Below are 19,751 nucleotides of genomic sequence, written 5' to 3'. Positions count from 1 at the left end.
TGGGCAATGTTGCTATGTATCATGCCTGACTGTATTATTGTATTATCTCTCATGCTCTCGATGACTTTAATATAATATTTATATATCTCAACCGTACAATTGTGCATTACTGAACCCAGAAGTAGTATTAATGAATCCGAGTAGTAGCAATAGGAGTAGCAGCGGGTGGGGGCTGGCCCCTCACCCCTCCCTCCCTCTGCAGCAATTATTATTTTTTATTTAATACTACACAGCTCCCTGCGCCAGGATGGCCCCTGCCCCCAGTCTGTCTGGGTCCTGGGGGTGCCCGGGGCCTGTGGTGACTCGGCCCTCCTGGTGAGCGTGCTAGGAAGGCATCCTGTGGCAGCCAGCCGGCTTGGCCAGCAGGGAGGCTGGTGAGGTCTCCGTTGCCTGCCTTGAGAGAGCGGGCACCTGACTCCCACTTCATCAGACTTCCCAGCCACGCTGCTCCCACCTGCCTGCTCAGTCTGCACGCGTGCTGCTCTCCCACAGCGTTTACTGGAGACGGTGGTGTGGCTGAGGTGGGAGCAAACTACACAGCGAGTGTGTGAGCTTTGTTTGCAACCTCTCACCCATCACTCACCACCCCCACCCCCACCACCGCGACCCCAGCTGTTATTCCAAGAGCCCCTTCTTCTCCTTGGCCTCTCCCGCCACATCAGACTCCCCTCCCAACATGGGGCATTCCGGGCCCTGGTGTCCAATGCTCCCAGCCCACCCGAGTGTCTCTTCCTGTTTCCACACCACTCTGCCATATTCCGCTCCCGGTCAGTGGTTCTCATCTGGGGCCCTTTCTACCACCTGCCTGCCAGTGTGTCGCGCTGTGGTGGCCTGTGCATGGTGGCTGTGACCCCAGAAGCTATGTTGCCTGTGCTTCCGATACCTCCAGTGGTACCTACTGTGGGCAGGGTCCAGGGGAGCTTCTGGAGTAAGAGAGACTGGGAAGAAATGCCTGGGGATCTAGTTCCAGAAAAGTAGCCCATGCAACCCTATTACCTGACAGATGAGCCCCCAGGGCCAGAGGAGACTAAACACACAGGGCTGCGACAGTGGACTGGAGCACCTGGGTGGCTGTGACCGTGGCGCAGGACAGGCAATGCTCCCCTCTGCTGCGCTGGGGGTCGCTGCCAGGAGCTGGAGTTGGCACAGTGGCAACTGACATCAGCAAGGGCACATTGGGCCATGCGTGGGAGAAAGCCAGGCTTTCTCCTCTCCTGAGATTCCCGATCCAGAGACTAACAGGGAGGGGCAGCAGCTCCGCTAGGTCCTGCTGGGTGGGTCGCTGTGAGTTGGCATCGACCGACTGGACGGTGGTGAGTTTGCTTTTGTCTTATTGATTTGTTTTGGTTTGGGAGACAGTTTTTCTTTTCTTTTTTAAAAATCATTTTACTGGGGGCTCGTACAACTCTTATCATCATCCATCCATCCATCCATCCATTGTGTCAAGCACATTTGTACATGCGTTGCCATCATCATTCTCAAAGCATTTTCTTTCTACTTCATCCCTTGGTATCAGCTCTTCATTTTTCCCCTCCCTCCCTGCCTCCCCTCCTTCATGAACTCTTGATAATCTACAAATTATTGTTATTTTGTCATGTCTTACACTGTCTGACCTCTCCCTTCACCCACCTTTCTGTTGGGGGGTTATATATAAATCCTTGTAATTGGTTCCCCCTTTCTACCCTACCTTCTCTCCACCCTCCCAGTATTGCCACTCTCACCACTGGTCCTGAGGGTTCATCTCTCCTGGATTCCCTGTGTTTCCAGTTCTTATCTGGTCTAGCCAGATTTATAAGGTAGAATTGGAATCATGATAGTGGGGGGTGGGGGGGAAGCATTAAAGAACTAGAGGAAAGTTGTATGTTTCATCCTTGCTACACTGTACCCTGACTGGCTCATCTCCTTCCCACAACCTTTCTGTAAGGGGATGTCCACTTGCCTACAGATGGGCTTTGGGTCCCCACTCTGTACTCCCCCTCATTCACAATGATATGATTTTTTTGTTCTTTGATGCCTGATACCTGATTCCTTCCATACCTCATGATCACACAGGCTGGTGTGCTTCTTCCATGTAAGCTTTGTTGTTTCTGAGCTAGATGGATGCATGTTTATCTTCAAGCTTTTAAGACCTTAGACACTATATCTTTTGATAGCTGCTTATGCACACATTTCTCTTCAACGATCCTGTCAGCAAGGTAAGCATCTTGGAATGCCAGTTTAATTGAACAAAGTGTTCTGGCATTGAGGGAGTACTTGAGTCAAGGCCCAATGTTCACCTTAATACTAAACCTATAAATATATGCACATAGTTATTTCCCCATCCTCATATATAAATATATTTACATATGTACATGCCCGTATTTGTCCTTAGCCTCCTAGTTCTTTCCTCTATTTCCTTTTACTTTCCTCCTGTCCCACTACCATGTTCAGCCTTCATTTGGGTTTCAGTAATTTCTCTGTTACATTGCCCTTGATCAAGCTCTACCACGCCTCCTATACCCTCCTTGTCACTGATTTTGTATCACTTGCTGTTCCTCTGTCCCTGGGTTTGTTAACACCACTTCCTTTCCTCCTCCTCCCCCTCTCCCAAGTCCCCTCCTACCCCCCCCCAAACTGTTAGTCTCCTTGTTTTTTCATCCACATTGTTTATCAGCTTATCTTATCTAGATAGACTTGCAGAGATAATAACATGCACAAAAACCAAGACAGAGCAAAACAAAGCAACAACAACAAAACCAATGACCAAAAAAGAAAAGCCTGTAAATAGTTCACAGTCTGTTTGTTGACCTTTAGGAGTGTTTTCTAGTCCGTCTGATGGAATGCCACGCCCTGGCCCCAAAGTCTAATTTTGGTATGCCCTGGGGACTTCCTTGCTCTGCTCCCCTTGCTGTTCTGTTACATGCTCCTAGTGTTTTGCCTCGGTGTGGGGGGGTCAGATCGGATGCAATTCCCGCACTGTGTCTCCAGTGCTGTCCCCTGTAGGGCTATGGGTCAGTGAGGAATGTCGTGTCTCGTAGTGGGGCGGGCCCTATGGTCCTCTCTGTGCTTTGGCTGCTCTGAGCCGGGATATCGTCCTCAAGGCTTGGTGGGCCGGCCAGGCCAGGACATGCTCCACTTGGGAGATGGCTTGTGTCTGTCACAGCTGGGGGAGGGGTGCTAGCTGGTGGTGAGAGAACAAGGATGCTGCTACCCCCTTCCGATGCGTAGGACAGTCCCCTACAACAGAGAGCTCTCTGGCCCAGCACGTCACTGGCGCGGAGGGTGAGGTCCTCTGCCCTCTCTGATCGTGCCGGCCTTGGACTTCATTCATGAGTTCTGGGTGCCTTTGCCCTCCACCGTGCGGACTAGACCCCAGATAACTAGACCGCAATAAAGGCGGCTCCATCGGACTCTTCCGGAGAGTGGGGCGTTTTAACAGCCTCTAGCAGGCTGCAAACTCGGGACTGGCTACACAACGGTGAATGTCTGGTCCCTCCGCAGCCCAGCCTGGTGACAGTGACGGAACCTGACGCCTCCCTGTAGGGGGAAGGGAGGCAGAGGAGCCCCTGAAGCACCACAGGGGGCACCCCTTCTGAGGCTAGGCAGAAAGCAAGCGGGCTCTCCACAGGAAGTGCACGCCCTGCCACTAGATGCGCCAGGCCTGTGAGTCACGCAGGCTACTCATTTCAAGCCTGGCAGGAGCCCAGAAGAGGACCCCCCGCAGCTGGAATTCCCCACATGTGCACAACCACTTCTCATTTTCACAGGAGCGGCCAGTGAGGGTGTGTGTATGGTGTTTCCATGGCGGTCAGGATCTGGGGTTGGGGCCCCACCGGTGCCCCTCACGGGCAGCCACCCACCCGTCTGTCCGTGGAGGCTGCTGTGCAGCTAGCATGCCCAATGGGTTTCGGTGGAGCGTCCACACTCATGTGGACCAGGAAGAAAGGCCTGGTGATCTGCTGCAAACCAGCCCATGAAAGCCCGGAGGATGGCCATGGGGGAAGGGGCTGTACATTTGGTTGCCAGGAGGCCAGGGCTGAGTCCACACCAGCCTTACTCACACCTCAGCCCTCGCCAATGCCTCCCCTCTGTGGGGACAGTAGATGTGAGACCTGTGCACAAGCATCAGTACCCAAGCCCCTGGCCCCTCCCCTTCAGCTGGGGCGGCTCCTTCCAGCACAGCCCCACCCAGCCTTCTTCCGGATCCCCATTGTGGTCCTGGCTGTAGCCACAGGGGAGGAAGTGGAGCCTGCCCGGGCCTGTATCTGGCTCTTCAGGAATCCCTGCTCTCACTTCCGGGAGGAAGGGGAGGGTGTATCTGTTCTCTGAGTCGTGAAGGCATTAATAGTGTTGAACCACAGGGGGAAAAGTCCCACTATGACTGGAGCACACACACACACACACACACACACACACACACACACACACACGCATGATGTTGAAGAGTTCCCCTCTCTGATCCTAACTTCAAAGAGCTCTGGTGCACTGTGGGTTAGGTGCTGGCCTGTAAACTACAAGGTCGAGCCCACCATGGGAGAAAGCTGAAGCTCTCTGCTCCTCGCAAGATTTACAGTCTTGGAAAACCTACAGAGCCGAGCTTTTCCAAATGGGTGATAGACGCTGGCATGACCCAGGGGGCTGTAAAAGCAGGCATCTGTGCATTATCCTGGAGTATGGGTTATAGTGTAAAAGGTTTAAATTGCCAAAGGGGAAATTAAATATTAAATATATATACTGCGATCTCACCTCAATTCACACTTCTCCCGGTCAGGTATATGCTCCCCAGAGGTGACTTGCAATAGGCATTTTTAAAATCTCTTTTGCACTGCAGAACTATCCGCTGTGGCAGGTAAACAGAATTAAACCTCTCAGTGCCTATCAACAGGTGCATGGATAAACAAGACATCACACACACACACACACACACACACACACACACACACAACTGTGCAGCAATAAGGCACAGGGGCTGAGCTCCCAAGATATACCATAAGCTGGGTGAATGTGGAAGACCTATGCTGAGTGAAATAAAGCAGTCACAAAAGGACACATGCCCTGGGACTGCACTGTAAGAAGAAGACAAGCACAGGTCCACATAACAGAAACAAACCAGCATTCCCTGGGGCCCCGAGGCCATGCCGCGTGTCCCTGCTGGTGGTGGGGAAGGTCGCAGGGAGGAGTGAGGGCAGAGGATGTACAACCGGCCAGGGTAGACGATGACACCAAGAAGCCTGCAGAACGAAGGCGGCATGGGCTTGGCAAGTGCTCCAAAAGAGATGCAGCTTTTCAATAGTAACATCAACCAAACATGGGCATGGTTACGTGGTAGATATGCATGCTTATATGCGTATAGGAAGGTGTGTGTAAGTGTGTGTCTCTCTATATATGTGTGTGTACCTATATATCTATTTCCGCATGCCCTGGCAGTGTTGCCCAGCAGTGTTGGACTGCTATGCACAAGGCTGTGGTTTAAACCCGCTAGCTCTTTGGGAGGAGGATTAAGCTGTCTACTCCTATAAAGACTTACAGCCTCGGAAGCCCTATAGAGGGGTCACTACCAGTTGGAATTGACTTAATGGCAGTGGGTTGATTGATCTTTTTACTTATGTGTGTATATATATATGTGTGCATGTATAAGTGCATCTTTAGGCATATGTATATACATATTGGAGCCCTGGTGGCATAGTGGTTACATGTTGGGCTGCCATCTACCAGGTCATCAGTTCGAAACCACCAACCATTCACTCCTTGGGAGAAAGATGGGGTTTCTACTCCCATAGGAGTTACAGTCTCGGAAACTCACCAGCGCAGTTCCACCCTGTCTTATAGAGTTGGTATGAGTCAGCACCAACTTGATGGCAGTGTTTTTTTACATATATATATTTGTGTATGTGCACTGCATATATGTTCATATATGTATATATATATATATTACATAGGGGCACAGTTTCTGATATTCCTAGACACAACCAAACATCTCACAAGAGTGGCTGACTGGATTTGAAGGCTTGGGATCAGTTGTGTGGGTCTGTCAGTAACAGTCCATGAAATGTGTGCTCTGTATTCTAGTTACAGAAGCATCTGAACCTTAAAGCTTGTGTGCGGCCATCTACGGTAGAGCTGTTCATCTGCAGTGAAAGAGAAGGATCCCAAAGCCTCAGAGGAGGAACTCCTCGATAGAATTCACAAGAACCACCTCGGTCCTGTAGCAGAAAAAGTAGACGGGACCGGGCTACCATGACCTGCTGGAGTGACAAGGGACACAATGGCAGAAAAATGTAGAGCACACCTCAATTTCTTAAACGAGGCCAGACAGAGTGGAGCTTGAGAAGCCAGAAGATCCCCTGCGAGCACTGCTTTGAGATGATCTTTTAAGTTTGGAGCTGATGTCATTCCTAGAGGTCATCTTCCAGCCAAATAACAGGTTGCTTTATAAAACAACTAGGGTGCGCCCTTAAAAACAAAATCATCAGATGAGACTCAACAAACAATGCTGACCCAAGAGGCAGGAGGACAGGGTAAGGGCAAGCCGGCCGGGAAATGACAGAATGACGAGAGGGTTGATCCACCCTGAACAACGTAACCATACGCACAACTGTCGAATACTGTGTGCAGACATGGCTGAGTGCTGCGTAAGCTTTCTCCCAAAGCACAAGAAAATATCCTAATAAAAGTGTTCACCCACCAACCCTCGGAGGGAGGTGCTACCCCCACCTCCGTCTTCGGGGTGGGTGAGGCCGCCCAGGCTCAAGGAGGGTATTGACTTACCCAGTGACAGAGCTAGTGAAGTAGATGGCAGAGCCGAGAGCCGAGCGAGTGACCACCCAACGCCCATGCTGTCACTCTTAGCCCAGACACTTGGCCCCGTGAAAGCCGTCCTGCCCTGTGCAGAGTAAAGGACGGGACACTGGACCCCAGGGCTCAGTCGATGTCTCGCCATGAGCCATGTGGGGGTCTTTAAATTAAAATGAAACATTCAGATGCTCAGTTGCCTGAATCCCCACATGCCCTGGGCCCCACAGCCCCACTTGACGAGTAGCTACTTCGCTGGAAGGTGCACGTAGAGGACATTTCTGTCCTTGCCCCAAAGCTCTATGCACCGTTCTGCGCTGCAGTCATCCTGCTTGGGCACCTGCAGATCAGAGCAGCTGAGGCCGCCACGCACCCTGGGGCCCCTGAACCAGTGTCTCTGAGGCCAGCCCTGGTGGGTGAGTGATACTGAGCTGGCTCTAGGGGCTCGAGCTGAGTGTGTGCAAGTGCAGGGGCTGCCAAGAAAGGAAGCGACTTTAGCATCCTGGCGTGTAGAGTGGGAAGCTGGTGGAAAGACTTCCTGGGCGGCTGTGGCTCCAGAGGAGAGGGCAGGGAGGGTGAGGGATTCATCGGAGGGTGGTCCTCACTGCCCGCCTCTTGGGGGCAGGAATGTCCACCAGGGAGAGGTTGGTTCCTTGGACACCTAAGGAGGCAGGAACCCCGGGACAGGATGGGGCCTGGGTCCCTCTGCCTTATTTATTAAACTGTTTCTGACGCAGCAGGGAGCGGAGCTGGGAGCAGGGGCAGCAGCCGACAGGGAGCAGGCTGTGAAAGGCCCTTTATGTCACTAGACGAGGGCAGAGAGGAAGCCATGAGTCAGACGCACCTTCCACCTGCCCCAGCTGGCTGGCAGGGCCCCAGCCGGGGTGGCAAGGCTGGCACTGGGGCTGGCGATCAGGAAGGGAAAGATGATTTCCTCTCTCCATCAAACCAGCTGGTGCCTGTGTCTTTTCGTTGTTCTCCCCGCCCCCATCTTTGCATTGTTTCTTCAAAGGTACTGCAAACTGTAACAAAAGGACTCCTACGACATACCTGACCAGTACACCTCCAAAGCTTTACCAAACCAACCAAACCCACTGCCATAGAGCCATGTCCGACTCATGGGACTGGGCAGAGCTGCCCCTGGGGGTGCGAGACTCTAACTCTTTTGTAGGACTAGAAAGCCTCGCCTTTCTCCCTTGGAGAGGCTGGCGGGTTGGAACTGCTGACTATACAGTTAGCTGCCCCACACCCAACCCAGTCTGAGACTGCCATCGCCACGGGACGCCTAGGATAGGTGACCACGACTAAGTGGAAGGTGGGGTCCTGGGTGGCATTGGGGGCTTGCGTTCAACTAGTAACCTAGAGGTGGGCGATGGGGACCCATCCAGCAGCACTGCAGAGGAAAGGCCTGGTGATCTGCTTCCACAAAGATCACCGCCTGTGCGGCAGTTCTCCTCTGTTATCACACCGATCACTCTGCACAGGGATCACATGCGAGGGGATGGGCTGGCTTGGTTTGGTTAACAACAGCCAAGCGTCCTTACCGGTTCACTAGTGACGATAATGTGCATGTCGAGGTGAAGGGTCAGTGTGGAGGAGACTGGGGATGAGGTGTGGGGAGCTCGCTGGGCCTCCATTCTCCGGTCACTCTGAAACGGTTCTACAAATGAAAGGACTGGTAGACAAATGGGCACCTGGCTTACAAGATGAAGATGTGCAGCCACGCCCCAGAGGCTGGTGGTCTCCCTGGTTGCAGCCTTCGAGTTACCCAAACAGAGTCCCCAAGTTTGCCCTTCCAGCCCCTCGCACCCTTCCATTATGGATTTTTTTGTGAGGGACAAAGATGTGGCTTCTAACTCAGCTTTACTTCCTTTCCCCTCACTTCCCATTTGTTCTCCTCCCTCTCTTCCACCATCCTGCCAAGCCCTTTCCACAAAGCCCCAGTCTGCCTCGGTGAATGGCACTTTTGCCACTGCCAGAAGAGGCCGTCTTGTCAACATTCCCATTTTACAGAAGAGGAAACTGAGGCCCAGCGAGGTTGGGTCATTAGCCTGAAGTCACATAGGCTGGTGAACGGTGGGGGGCGCAGGGGCTGGAAGCTCTCAGAACTTTTCCCGTGGATCCTCCCTTGCCCAGCTGCACCGTGGGAGGGGTGCCCTGTGGCCCAGCACCTCCAGGGGGTGTTCTGGGGCTCCAGACTGTGGGGGTGGAGGCTGGTGACCCAGAAAACATTACTGGGTTGTCATGAAATGGAGCGTGTGGTTTCAACGGTTTAGACGGTGTGGGCAGTCTGGAATGCTGCCGCTGCAAGTAAGAAAGGAGGGGCCTGCCCAGTAGCCTGACCTGTGCCCTTTAGGTACCGAAACCTGTGAGCTGTGAGGGGCCGTGGGGGGGGGGGGCAGTGAAGAAAGCTCAGCAGGGACCCAGTGAACATCCTCAGTGGTCAGAGGAGGCAGAAGGACTATGCTGGGCCCCACAGGGTCATTCCCAGTGGCAATCACCTGTAAGAATGCGTTGCTTCTAGCAGTTACAGAGCCAGTTTGAGCTGCAGGCCCCATGCAGGGCTGGCCCAGAGAGGCTCAGTCTGGTCTCCACCCTCCACTCCAGATGGGCAGAGTTGTTGGGCTGCGCCCATTCCTAGCACAGCCACACTGGGCACTGTCAATGGCTCACACACTGTCGACACACTGGGAGCTGTTCCTCCGGCCTGGGGCTCAGATGACCGTGCTGAAGTTTCAAAGTGGAGCCTTCTGGGACAGAGGGTGGGGGCCTGAGGATTAAGCCAGGCAGCACAGTGGAGGCCTGCAGAGTGCTGGCGACACTACAGGTCCAAGGACACGTGGTTCAGGGTCAGCGGGCACACCGAGGGAGACGCAGTCGGACGCCAGAGGAGCCTGAAGGATGAGTTTTGCTTTGAGATTTTTCACCTCCATGTGCCTTAGCTCTGCCTCTGGGTGGATCAGAGAGAAACCAGTGGGGGATATGGCATCAGACCAGGGTTTCCACTCCTCTGGCCATGCTTAGCCGTGTGGCCTTACACGTGACCTCCCCTCTCTGTGCCCCGAGCTTGCTCATCTGCGTAGTGAGAGAGAGACAGCTGCTGTCCAGGGGCCTCCAACGCCTGGCGGCCGTCCCCCTCATAGCTGGCAGGTCCTGTGTCATTCCCTCGGAGCTGGCAGGTCTAAGTCCATCCCTGTGGTGGGTGGGCTTGCCGCCCATCTCAAGGAGGGTGTCCTCACCTGTCTGGCCTCACTGACGTTCTCCCCCAGGACCAAGCTCTCCCGTTCTCCCCCAGGACCCAGCTCTCCCGGCAGCAAGCCCAGAGCAAGCGTGCTGAACAGTATTCAGCGTGTTTCGGGAGCTTCTCATCGGCTGACGAAAGGGGGGCCCTTGGGCCTTTCTTCCTTGTCTGGCTCAGCCCAGCAGCTCCACTGAAACCTGTCCTCCATGGGCGACCCTGCAGGTGGGTGAGCCGCCAGGGGCATAGCTTCCGGCATCACAACAGCACACAAGCTGACAGATCACAGCTGCCCCACAGCACACTGACAGGTGGGGGTGGGGGTGGAAGTTCTCCCTCCAAGCTGTGATGACATGAGAACATGGATGTAAACTGGGCCGCAGGTGACAACATGGTACCTGTGGGATATGCATGGCCTCCCTGTGGCTCTAACACACGGGCACAGCGTCCGATACGCTCAGCACCCCTCAGGGGCAGGAATGGTGTTAGCACAGCTAAGGACCAGCCTGGGGGACTTTTGTGGCCCCCTCACTCAACCTCCCATGGTGCAAGATGTATGATGACCTGCCTGGGCTGGGGTCTTCCCTCACTGGCCATGTGGCTGGGGGCCACTGCTGCCCCAACCCTTGCTCAGACGTGTGGGGACTCGGTGACCGATTATCACCATCATATAACTGCCCTGTGCCTAGATGCTGGGATTGGGGCGGGAGTTCGCCAAACCATATTGTCAAGACTCAACGCTACCCAGAATCCCCCAAAATAAAAAGCCAAGAGAACAAGATGGTGGGTAGGTGAGACAAAGCAACCACCACCTTAGGAATAAGACACTAGCTGTAGAGAAAGCTTGAAAAGGCTCCACTGTAACCTGGTTTCCATTTGATTTGGTGCACTGGGGCGGGGTGGTGGTGGTGGTGTTTGGGGTGGAGGGTGGTGGTGGGGTGTCTGGGGAGGGGCATGTTCCCTCGGGAATGGAAGCTCAGCCTGAGTCCTCTCCAGATCGGATGTTGGTGTTTAAACAGAACCTCCATCAGGTGTTTGTTACCTGGAATCAGGCTCTTAAGATATTAAACGTGGGGCCAGAGGAAAGTAAAAGGAAATAGAGGAAAGAACTAGGAGACCAAAGACATTTATAGAGGAATAAATATAGGCATGTATATATGTACATATATTAATATATAATGATACGGATATAGGTCAATGTACATATATTTATATGTTAAGTATTAAGGTAGCAGACAGATATTGGCCTCTCTTCAAGTGCTCACTCAATGCAAGGGCACTTTGTTCTAACCTGGCATTCTGTGTGCTCACCTTCCTGATACGATCGCTGAAAACAAAATGGGTGCATATGCAAATATGGTGAAGGAAGATTAGGGTGCCCGGCTATTAAAGATCTCTAGCAAATGGGGTCTTAAAGGCTTGAAGGTAAACAAGCGGCCATCTAGCAGGGAAGCAACAAAGCCCACATGGAAGAAGCACACCAGCCTGTGTGATCATGAGGTATCAACAGGATCAGGTATCAGGCATTAGAAGATACAAAACAAACAATCATACAGATGTGAACGAGGTGGGGCCGGAGTGGAGACCCAAAGCCCATCTGTAGACAATTGGATATCCCCTACCATAGAACAGTTTCAAGGAAGGAGCATAGCACCAATGAAATACACAACATTCCTCTAGTTCTTTAATGCTGCTTCTCCCCCCACCCTCACTATTATGACCTCATTCTACCTTACAAATCCACTAGGCTGGAGCATGTACATTGGTACAGATAAGAGCTGTCAACACACAAAATCCAGGACAAATAAACCCATCAGGAGCAATAATGGGAATAGCAGTACCATGAGGGTAGGGGGAAGGTTTGAGGAAATGGGGGAGAAAGGGGGAACTGATCGCAATGTTCGACGTATAACACCCCCAAGGGGGATGAACAACAGAAATGTCGGTGAAGGGAGACAGCAGATGGTATAAAATTTGAAAATAATAATTGATCAAGGGTTCACATGGGTGGAAGGGGTGGGGGGAGGGGAAAAAAAGAGCAGCTGATACCAAGCACTCAAGTAGAAAGAAAATGTTTTGAACATTTGAAATGATGGGGGGAGCGGGGAGGGAGGGGAAAAATGAGGACCTAATGCTGGGGGCTTAAGTGGAGAGAAAATGTTTTGAGAATGATGTACAAATGCGCTTTACACAATTGATGTGTGTATGGATTGTGATAAGAGTTGTATGAGCCCCTAATAAGATGATTAAAAAAAAGAAAGAAAATTAAAATGATGATGGCAACACATGCACAAATGTGCTTGATATAATGGATGTATAGATTGTTATAAGAGCTGCAAGCGCTCCCCACCAAATAAAATAATTTATTTTTTTAAAAAGATAAGAAAAAGATGTTGTTAAACTTCCAAGCCAATGTTTAATCCAGGTATGGCAGTTGTCAAAGCCCCCAGGTCTGACTGAGGTAGCCATGGACGCCCAGCCCCGTCCACTTGCATGCACCATCACTGAGGAATGTGCAGTGCCCCGCCTTAGGAGTGCGGAGGGCGAGAGCAGGCAGGAGTGGGAGGTGAGCTGGAGGGTAAGCATGTACTCCAGCATCAGGAATGCACAGGGAGTCAACTCAGACCAGCCTGGTCAGTGCTCAGCGCACGCCCAGGCCACCCTGCCAGGACCCGTTCTCCCTCAGAAGCATTGCCCACAACCTTCCCCTCCCATGCCTGGCCTCGAGATTCACACAGCCACCCTGACACCCCAAGATTTTCCCCAGACAGAAACAAACTTCATCCCACCCCACGGTGACCCTGTAATACAAGGGAGAAAGGCCCCAGTGCATGCTGGCACTGTTCACTCTTTATGGGAGTAGACAGCCTCATCTTTCTACCCTGGAGTGCCTGGTGTTTTCCAACGACTTACCTATAGTTAGTAGCCCAACACATAACCCCTACGCCGCCAGGGCTTCACTGTTAAGCGCCATCAAATTGGTCCTGGCCCCTAGAGGTTCTCTGTTCAGCAGGGCCACCTCACATTAAACGGACAGGCCCTGGGGTCTGGCTGACTGCACTTGCTGGGAGGACGCCCAAGACCCGTGTCCTCTTCCCTGAGATGGGAGTGATGGCGGCACCTTCGTTCGCTGCAAGCATAGCTGAGTATCTGGCACCTGGACTGTTGGCTGCTAAGTGGGCCAGGGGAGCAGGCCTCACGCTGCTAGGGGTCCCGCTTTCTCTCTTCAGATTGTCTGAGCTAGCTGAAGCCGAGGGCAGGAAACCGGCTTTTGGTTCAACAGAGCAAATAATCTGCTCAAGTAATTACAGGCTTGTCTTTATTTTCACTTATAACAAGGAGGACGGGATGACGGCATTGCTAAACAACACACCTCCCCACCTGACCGGACTCTTTGGGAGCACAGGCGGAGGGGCTCTGGGCTCAGGCGGTGCGCATGCGCCAAACCAGAAAAGGGCCGGTGCACAGCCGCAGAGAGCAGTTCTGGGTGCACAGTTCGGGCACTTCAGGTTTAAGCAAAAGCACGTGACGCCGCCGATGGCCGGGTGGAGAGAACCCGCTTTCCTTGTTGTGATGCCATGGTGACCAGACTGGCAGGCACGGGGGGTTGGGGGTGGGTGGGGTGGTTCCTGCTTCCCCTCAGCCCTGAGCACCTGGCTTCCTCCTGTTCATACTGAGTCACCTTCCCCTGCCCAGATGGCTTCGTGCCAAGAGAGTACGTATAGCCCCAGTGGCCCTCAGCCCAGACTGTTCCACGGGCCACCTGGTCTTGGCCTGGCTGGGGGTGGATACGGAGACCAAGGGTGGCTGTAGCCCAGAACCCCCCTGCTCCTCCCTGTGGACACATCTTTGTCACCGTAGCAGTCAGCCTAGTGCAGGGGCCATGCCAGTCACCAGTTGGGTCAACTCCACACATGGCAGCCAGGTGGGAGAGAGGAGACCAGAGCCCCACGGGGACTGCAGTGGTGGACTGCTCAGAAGTTGATTGCCAGGCCTTTCGGGGGTCCAACCCTTCAGCTGTTCGCCTAGCTGCTGAGCTCCTGGCCCTGGGCGCCATCCTCGGGGAGGAGGAGGCCTCAAGCTGAGGATCGGGTGGGTGCTCAGGCCACGGGGCTTGGAGGGCTTCAGGAAATGCAAATCGAGAAATGGCTTGTGCAAGAGAAGCCCCCGCCGCCCCTGCCCCCCACACTCCTGCCACCACCACCTTGGAGACAAAGCCCCACAGCTCATATGATACGGTGCCGTCACTTACCCAGGGCGCCTTGGCAGATGTCTGTGCGTGTGGCTCCGCCCACAATGAACTGGGGATCCGCGCAGATCTCCTGGGAATGAGAACCACAAAATGCTGTCAGCTCACCTGATGCCTTTTCCCCAGGGCCACGCTGGGGCAAGTCCTGCAGTCTGGGCCAGAATCCCGGCCAAGGGTCCTTGGCGTCCTTCCCCAAGTTCCCTTGAGGACAGTCCTCAGGCCACACCGTGCTTCCATCTGCTTCCTCCTCATCGTGGCTGCGACCTGACCAGACCCCCGCCATATGGAGCTGCCCCACCTCTCCTCTGCTCCCAGGTCTAAGTTGTTCTGTCAGCATAGTGTCTCCCTCCTCCCTCCCCTGCCATGCCTGCGGCCCTCCACTCTGACTCACAGTCATCCTACAGGACAGAGCAGAGCTGCCCTCTAAGGTTCCAAAGCTGTAATCTCATCTTTATGGAAGGAAACTATCTCCTCGTTTCTCCTGGGGAGCAGCTGGTGTGTTTGAACCATCAACTTTGTGGTTACCCGCCAGGCGCTTAATTGCTGCACCACCAAGGCTACCGTTCTAGGTTTCACCATATTTCAAAACTATTCCTACCTCATCCCTGAAACCCGTTACAGCCCAGCCCTCTAGAGTAGTTAGTTGTAACCCTGCAGCTTAGTCCTTAATTGTGGACAGTCTTGGGGTGCCCCGGGGTTGTTGAGGGGAGAGGGCTGCTTTTGTTGGCTGCTCTGGAATCAACCCCTGACCCCATGCACAGTGGGGCAAAATGCTGCCCGGTCCTGCACCATGCCCATGATCACTCGCTGGCTGGACCTTCTTATCTGTAGGGGTTCTTTTCACTGGCTGATTTTTTCAGAAGTAGAACACCAGACCTTTCTTCCTTGTCTCCCAGCTGCATGGAAACCTGTTCAGCATCAAGCCTTCACTGGCAAATGTGTGGCTGTGCATGAGAAGCATAGGCCAGGAGTCAAACCCGAGGCCTCTTCTGGGGTGGAAGGGTTAGCCACTTGACTTCACTCACAGACCCTAACATACCACTGGACTTGGCACCCCTGCTGCCTGGCCCACTGTGTGCTTGGTGCCTCCAGAAACATCAGATGGGCTTGATCTCCCCTTCACAGGGGAGGGGGGAGACATGAGCGCCCCTTCGCAGGGACACAGAGCATGAGTGAGCAAGCCCTGAGCCCACTGGTCTTGGCATGAACACACACGCGCTCTCCGCTCCTGCACGGCCTCTCACTGATCCCCCAACAAGTCTCTGAGCCTATGAGAACCACAGGGCCATGGCCCCACAGGCAGCCCTTTCTGGGTGTGTCCCCAGGTCTTCTCCAGTTCACCCCAAAGCCACAGAGGAAGCCGGGTACAAATGGGGCTTGGTTTGCAGGAGCTGATTTTTACATCTCGTGTCTCCTCTGAGCACTGTGGATGGGGGCCACCGCCCCTTTGCACCTCTGCTGTGGACAGCAGAATGGAGAGTGTGTGCCATGCGTTCCCTGCAGAAAGCACCTGCAGGGCCTCGCACCTAGGCTGTACTGTCTCCACACTGCCTGTCTCCCTGCTCAGGTTAGCGGGCTCGGGAAAGGATGGACAATGAGGAGGCTTCTCTGTCGTGCAAGGCCTGCCCAGTCAAGCACTTACCAGACTGCTGGAAGAGAAGGGCCTCTTTATTGTAATCATACGGACAATGCTCAATGTGCTGAGCACTCACCAAGAAGGATTTTTCCATGATGTTTTGGAAAGTCTCCCCTGCCTCTGGCAGCCTCCCCAGAGGAGTCAAAGTTCAGCGTGCCCTGCAGGCAGGGCTGCAGCAGAGAGCTGAGCATCGCTCTCTGTGGTGGGATGGGCCTGCCAGGGGGAATGGGCCGAGGGCTTGGGCTTCACATATAACTCTTGCCTCTACCACTTGGTACGAGGGCTCTCTATGCCTGGGCAAGTTACTTAATGAACCTTTTTTAGCCTGTTTCTTCATCTGAAAATTTGAAGATGACAAATGTACTTATCATTTGTGGGGGTTGTTGTGGGGTTAAAATAGGAAACTATGTAAACAGGCCTTGGTAAGCACTCCACAAATGTGGTCCGTTGTTATCGTTATAAAAGAAGTTGATGAGGCTCTCATTGAACTTGGAAGTGCAGGTTTGAGGTGGAGATCAGACAGCTAAATAGAAACAAGCCACCAACCTCCCAGAGGCTTGGTCCCCTCTGGAGGGAAATGAGGACTAATGATACCTGCCCTTGCTCCTCTGCCCCTGCCTGTCAGTGTGACCCACCATGGTGGCTTCTGAGCCGCTGTGACACTGGAAACTTTGCCAGGGGTATTTCAAACACCAGCAGGGTCACCCAGCGTGGACAAATGCCAGCAGTCCCTTCAGACTAGGTAGAAAGGCCTAGAGATCTACTTCTGAGTTAGCTCATGAAACTCCTATAGATCACAACAGAATACGGCCTTAGATCCTGCTGGAAGATGATACCCCCGTCCCCCAAAGGTTGGACTCAAAAACCTCAAATGCATTGCCACTGGTCCCAGGCCGACTCACAGCGACCCTATAGGACAGGGTAGAACTCTCCCTGTGGGTTTCTGATTCGGTAACACTTTATGGAAGTAGAAAGTCCTGATGTTATCTGAGGAACGGCTGGTGGTTTTGAACTGCTGACCTTGGGGTTAGTAGCCCAACTTGTAGCCACTCTTCCACTGGGGCCCCTCTCAAGTTGGAAGGCACTCGTAATACACAGTGGCCACAAAAATTCACTTGAGCAGCCCAAAGACCGTGACAAATGCCAGAACTGGTTCCACCTGGGAACACCAGGAGTTGGTGGAGCCTTGATAGCAACTAACAACACGCCCTTGCTCCTGCCTGAGAAGAGCTGGGAGGATCAGGTGTGCCACCTGAGGACCAAGCCAGCTCCTTCCCCTCACTGTGCCCTGGCACCGGGACTTCCCTCACCACGGCCTGGGCCATTTTCTGGTGTATTCCCCTTCCCAGTCCGTCACCACCCCCTCCTCAGTGCTGTGAACCCCCTGCGCCTTCACCACCCCCTCCTCAGTGCTGTGAACCCCCTACCCCGGAGTGTCTTTCTGGTGTTTTCTGCCAAGATCTATCTAACAACAGTAATGATATCCCTTGTTTCATGTCCTCTTCTGAATGCAGCTTGAATTTCTGGTAGCTCTCTGTTGATGCACTGCTGTAATCAGTTTTGAATTGTCTTCAGCAAACTTCACGTGTGTGTAATGTAAATGATTACACGTGCGTGTAATGTAAATGGTGATTTCTGCATTCTGCCAGATGATCTTTTTTTTGGGAATGGGCACAGACAAGGATCTTGTCCGTCAGTTGCCCACAGTGGACAATACATGGCATGGTAGGTGACCCCACGCTGTCTGCAAGCTCAGCAATCTGAATACATCAGCTGTTCCCTGGGGGAAAGACGAGGCTTTCTACTCCCATAAGGAACTGCAGTGTCAGAAACTCCTAGGGGCATCTCTACTCTGTCCTACAGGGTCTCTGAGTCGGAACTGACTGCACGGCAGTGAGAACAGAGCGGCCCTAAAAGTGGTAGGGGCTAGGGATTGATTGATAGAAAATGTACACCTGGCTATTCAGGTGTTATTGTGAGGTGCTGTCGGGTCCACTCGGACTCACAGTGACCCCATCTACAACAGAACTGTTCAGTAGGAAGAAGACATATTTATAGTTATGACTTATAACTCGTGAACTTGCTATGAAGCAAACTAGCAGGGTAGAGCAATTGAGAAACAATAACAAGGTGGGGAGAAAGGCCGCTACAGCTGGTCAGGAAAGGCCTCTTTTGGAGAAGGGATGTTTAACTAAGTCCCAAAGAGTGAGACTCTGGTAAGCCAACTCCAGATGGCCAGGGAAGAGTATCCCGGGGGGCAGGGGAGAGAAACTGGGGCTTAAAGGTCTGGGCCCACTGAATAAACTGCAGGGAGCTTTTCCAACGGTTGGGTCTGGTGAGTGAGAGGAGGAAATATTTAGTCACCACTCCCTGTTTCAGACCAAGGACTGGAGGCACCGGGCGGTTAAATGACTCACCAGAGTCACTCACTAGGGGTGCAAGGAGGAGAACCCAAGTGCTCTAGGGCTGGCCCAGGGCAGCCAGAACCACTCTAGCAGCCTGTGGTGTAGACCTGGCAGGCAGAGGGGAGTGGAGACAGGGCAGGAGAGCCCCTGCTCACAAGGCTCCGTCAGGAAGCCTCCCTGGAGCTCAGGACTGTCCCATAGGGGCGGGGGCGGAAACAGAACGGACCATAAGATTTGGAAGCAGAACTTGTTGCAAAGTCCCCCGGGGCTAGTGAAGGGAACTGAGAGGTCCCCCAGGTAAGGATTCTAGGTAGTGGCCTGAGGACAACAAACGCAGTCCTTTCTGGAGCTCTCCCCGGCCACCTGCCTTGCATGTCCCTTATTAATCATCCATGTACAGCTTATGGGGAGGATTGCGAGCTCCCATTTGTGAAAAGAAGCAGCAGCTCTCATAACTAAAAGCACAAAGCGAACCAGGCTGTGTGGCCTTTCCCCTTCCCTGGAGTGGGCAGTGCCATCCGAGACCGACTTGTCCTGCCTCAAACCCTGCTTTTCTCGCGGCAGACTCGGTTCCGCCCAATAAAAGTGCACCCCCACCCCCGCCTCGTCTTGGAGTTTTTGTTCAGCCCAAAGGCTGCTCTGCCAGCAGCGAGCCTGTTTGGGGGAGTTGAGGGTAGTGACCGGGCCAGTGGCTGAGGCACGGGGTGGGGGGCACGACAACAGTACATATGGCCCGCAGACCCCTCGCCCAGGCCACTGGGCCCCTCCCCGCCCTGGGCTCCGAGTAACGGGGCGCGGCAGCGGAGGGCGTCGCCTCCAGGCCCGCGGCCCCCGCCTGCACCCCGACCCGGCCCGGCTGCTCTCCTACCGTGGGCCGCTTCCACTCGATGCCCCGGGTTTTGCTGGAGTAGGGTCCCAGCTCCTTGAAGCCCAGCGCGGCAGGGACGGCAGGGAAGGAGGGGTCCTGGAAGAGGGTGCCGGCCTCCAGGCATTCGTCCCGCAGCGCCTCGTAGTCCTGGTTGAGGTACTTGATGGCCCGCTCGTGGGAGCCCACCCCGTCGGCCGCCTCCCGATCCCGCGCCAGCCGGGCCGCGACTCCAGCCATGCTGCTGCTTGCTGCTGCCGGTGCTGCCGGTGCACTGCGGCGAGCGGCGGCCGGCGGTGATTCACGCAGCGGGCCGCGCCGGGCGCCCGCTGGGTGTGGCCTCGGCGCTCCCGGCCTGCTCGGCGCGGCCCGGGACGCTGCGGGCGCGGAGGCGCAGGGTGCCGGCCGGTCCGGCGGCGGGGCTCCGGGCCTGTGCTGACCCCTGCCGACGATCTCGGGGTAGCGCAGACGCCGGCGATGGAAAAGGGTGACTCAAACCAAACTTGCCAATTTCCCTGCTCTCGGGAAGGAAGGCTGGTGCGAGAAACCCACCTGAGGACAAACCAATCTGTCTTGGAAGGAGTGCG

General features: G+C 54.1%; 1 protein-coding gene across 1 annotated transcript in view; it reads right to left on the bottom strand.

Moving 5' to 3' along the window:
* The window catches only part of CAPN2 (calpain 2), a 74,640-nt gene extending 55,236 nt beyond the window's left edge, over positions 1 to 19,404 (bottom strand). Inside the window, exons 1-2 of the mRNA XM_004699934.2 lie at positions 19,168 to 19,404; positions 14,262 to 14,331 (exon numbers count right to left, since the gene is read on the bottom strand). Coding sequence (XP_004699991.1) covers positions 14,262 to 14,331; positions 19,168 to 19,404 — 307 coding nt within the window. The remainder of the gene's footprint in view (positions 1 to 14,261; positions 14,332 to 19,167) is intronic.
* Positions 19,405 to 19,751: the final 347 nt, after the last annotated feature.

Source organism: Echinops telfairi, unplaced genomic scaffold, assembly GCF_000313985.2.
Source record: "Echinops telfairi isolate 266 unplaced genomic scaffold, ASM31398v2 ScPeMD7_7424;HRSCAF=8462, whole genome shotgun sequence".
NCBI lineage: Eukaryota > Metazoa > Chordata > Mammalia > Afrosoricida > Tenrecidae > Echinops > Echinops telfairi.
The sequence above is the reverse complement of the archived record's forward strand: the minus strand, read 5'-3'. Positions and strand labels throughout refer to the sequence as shown.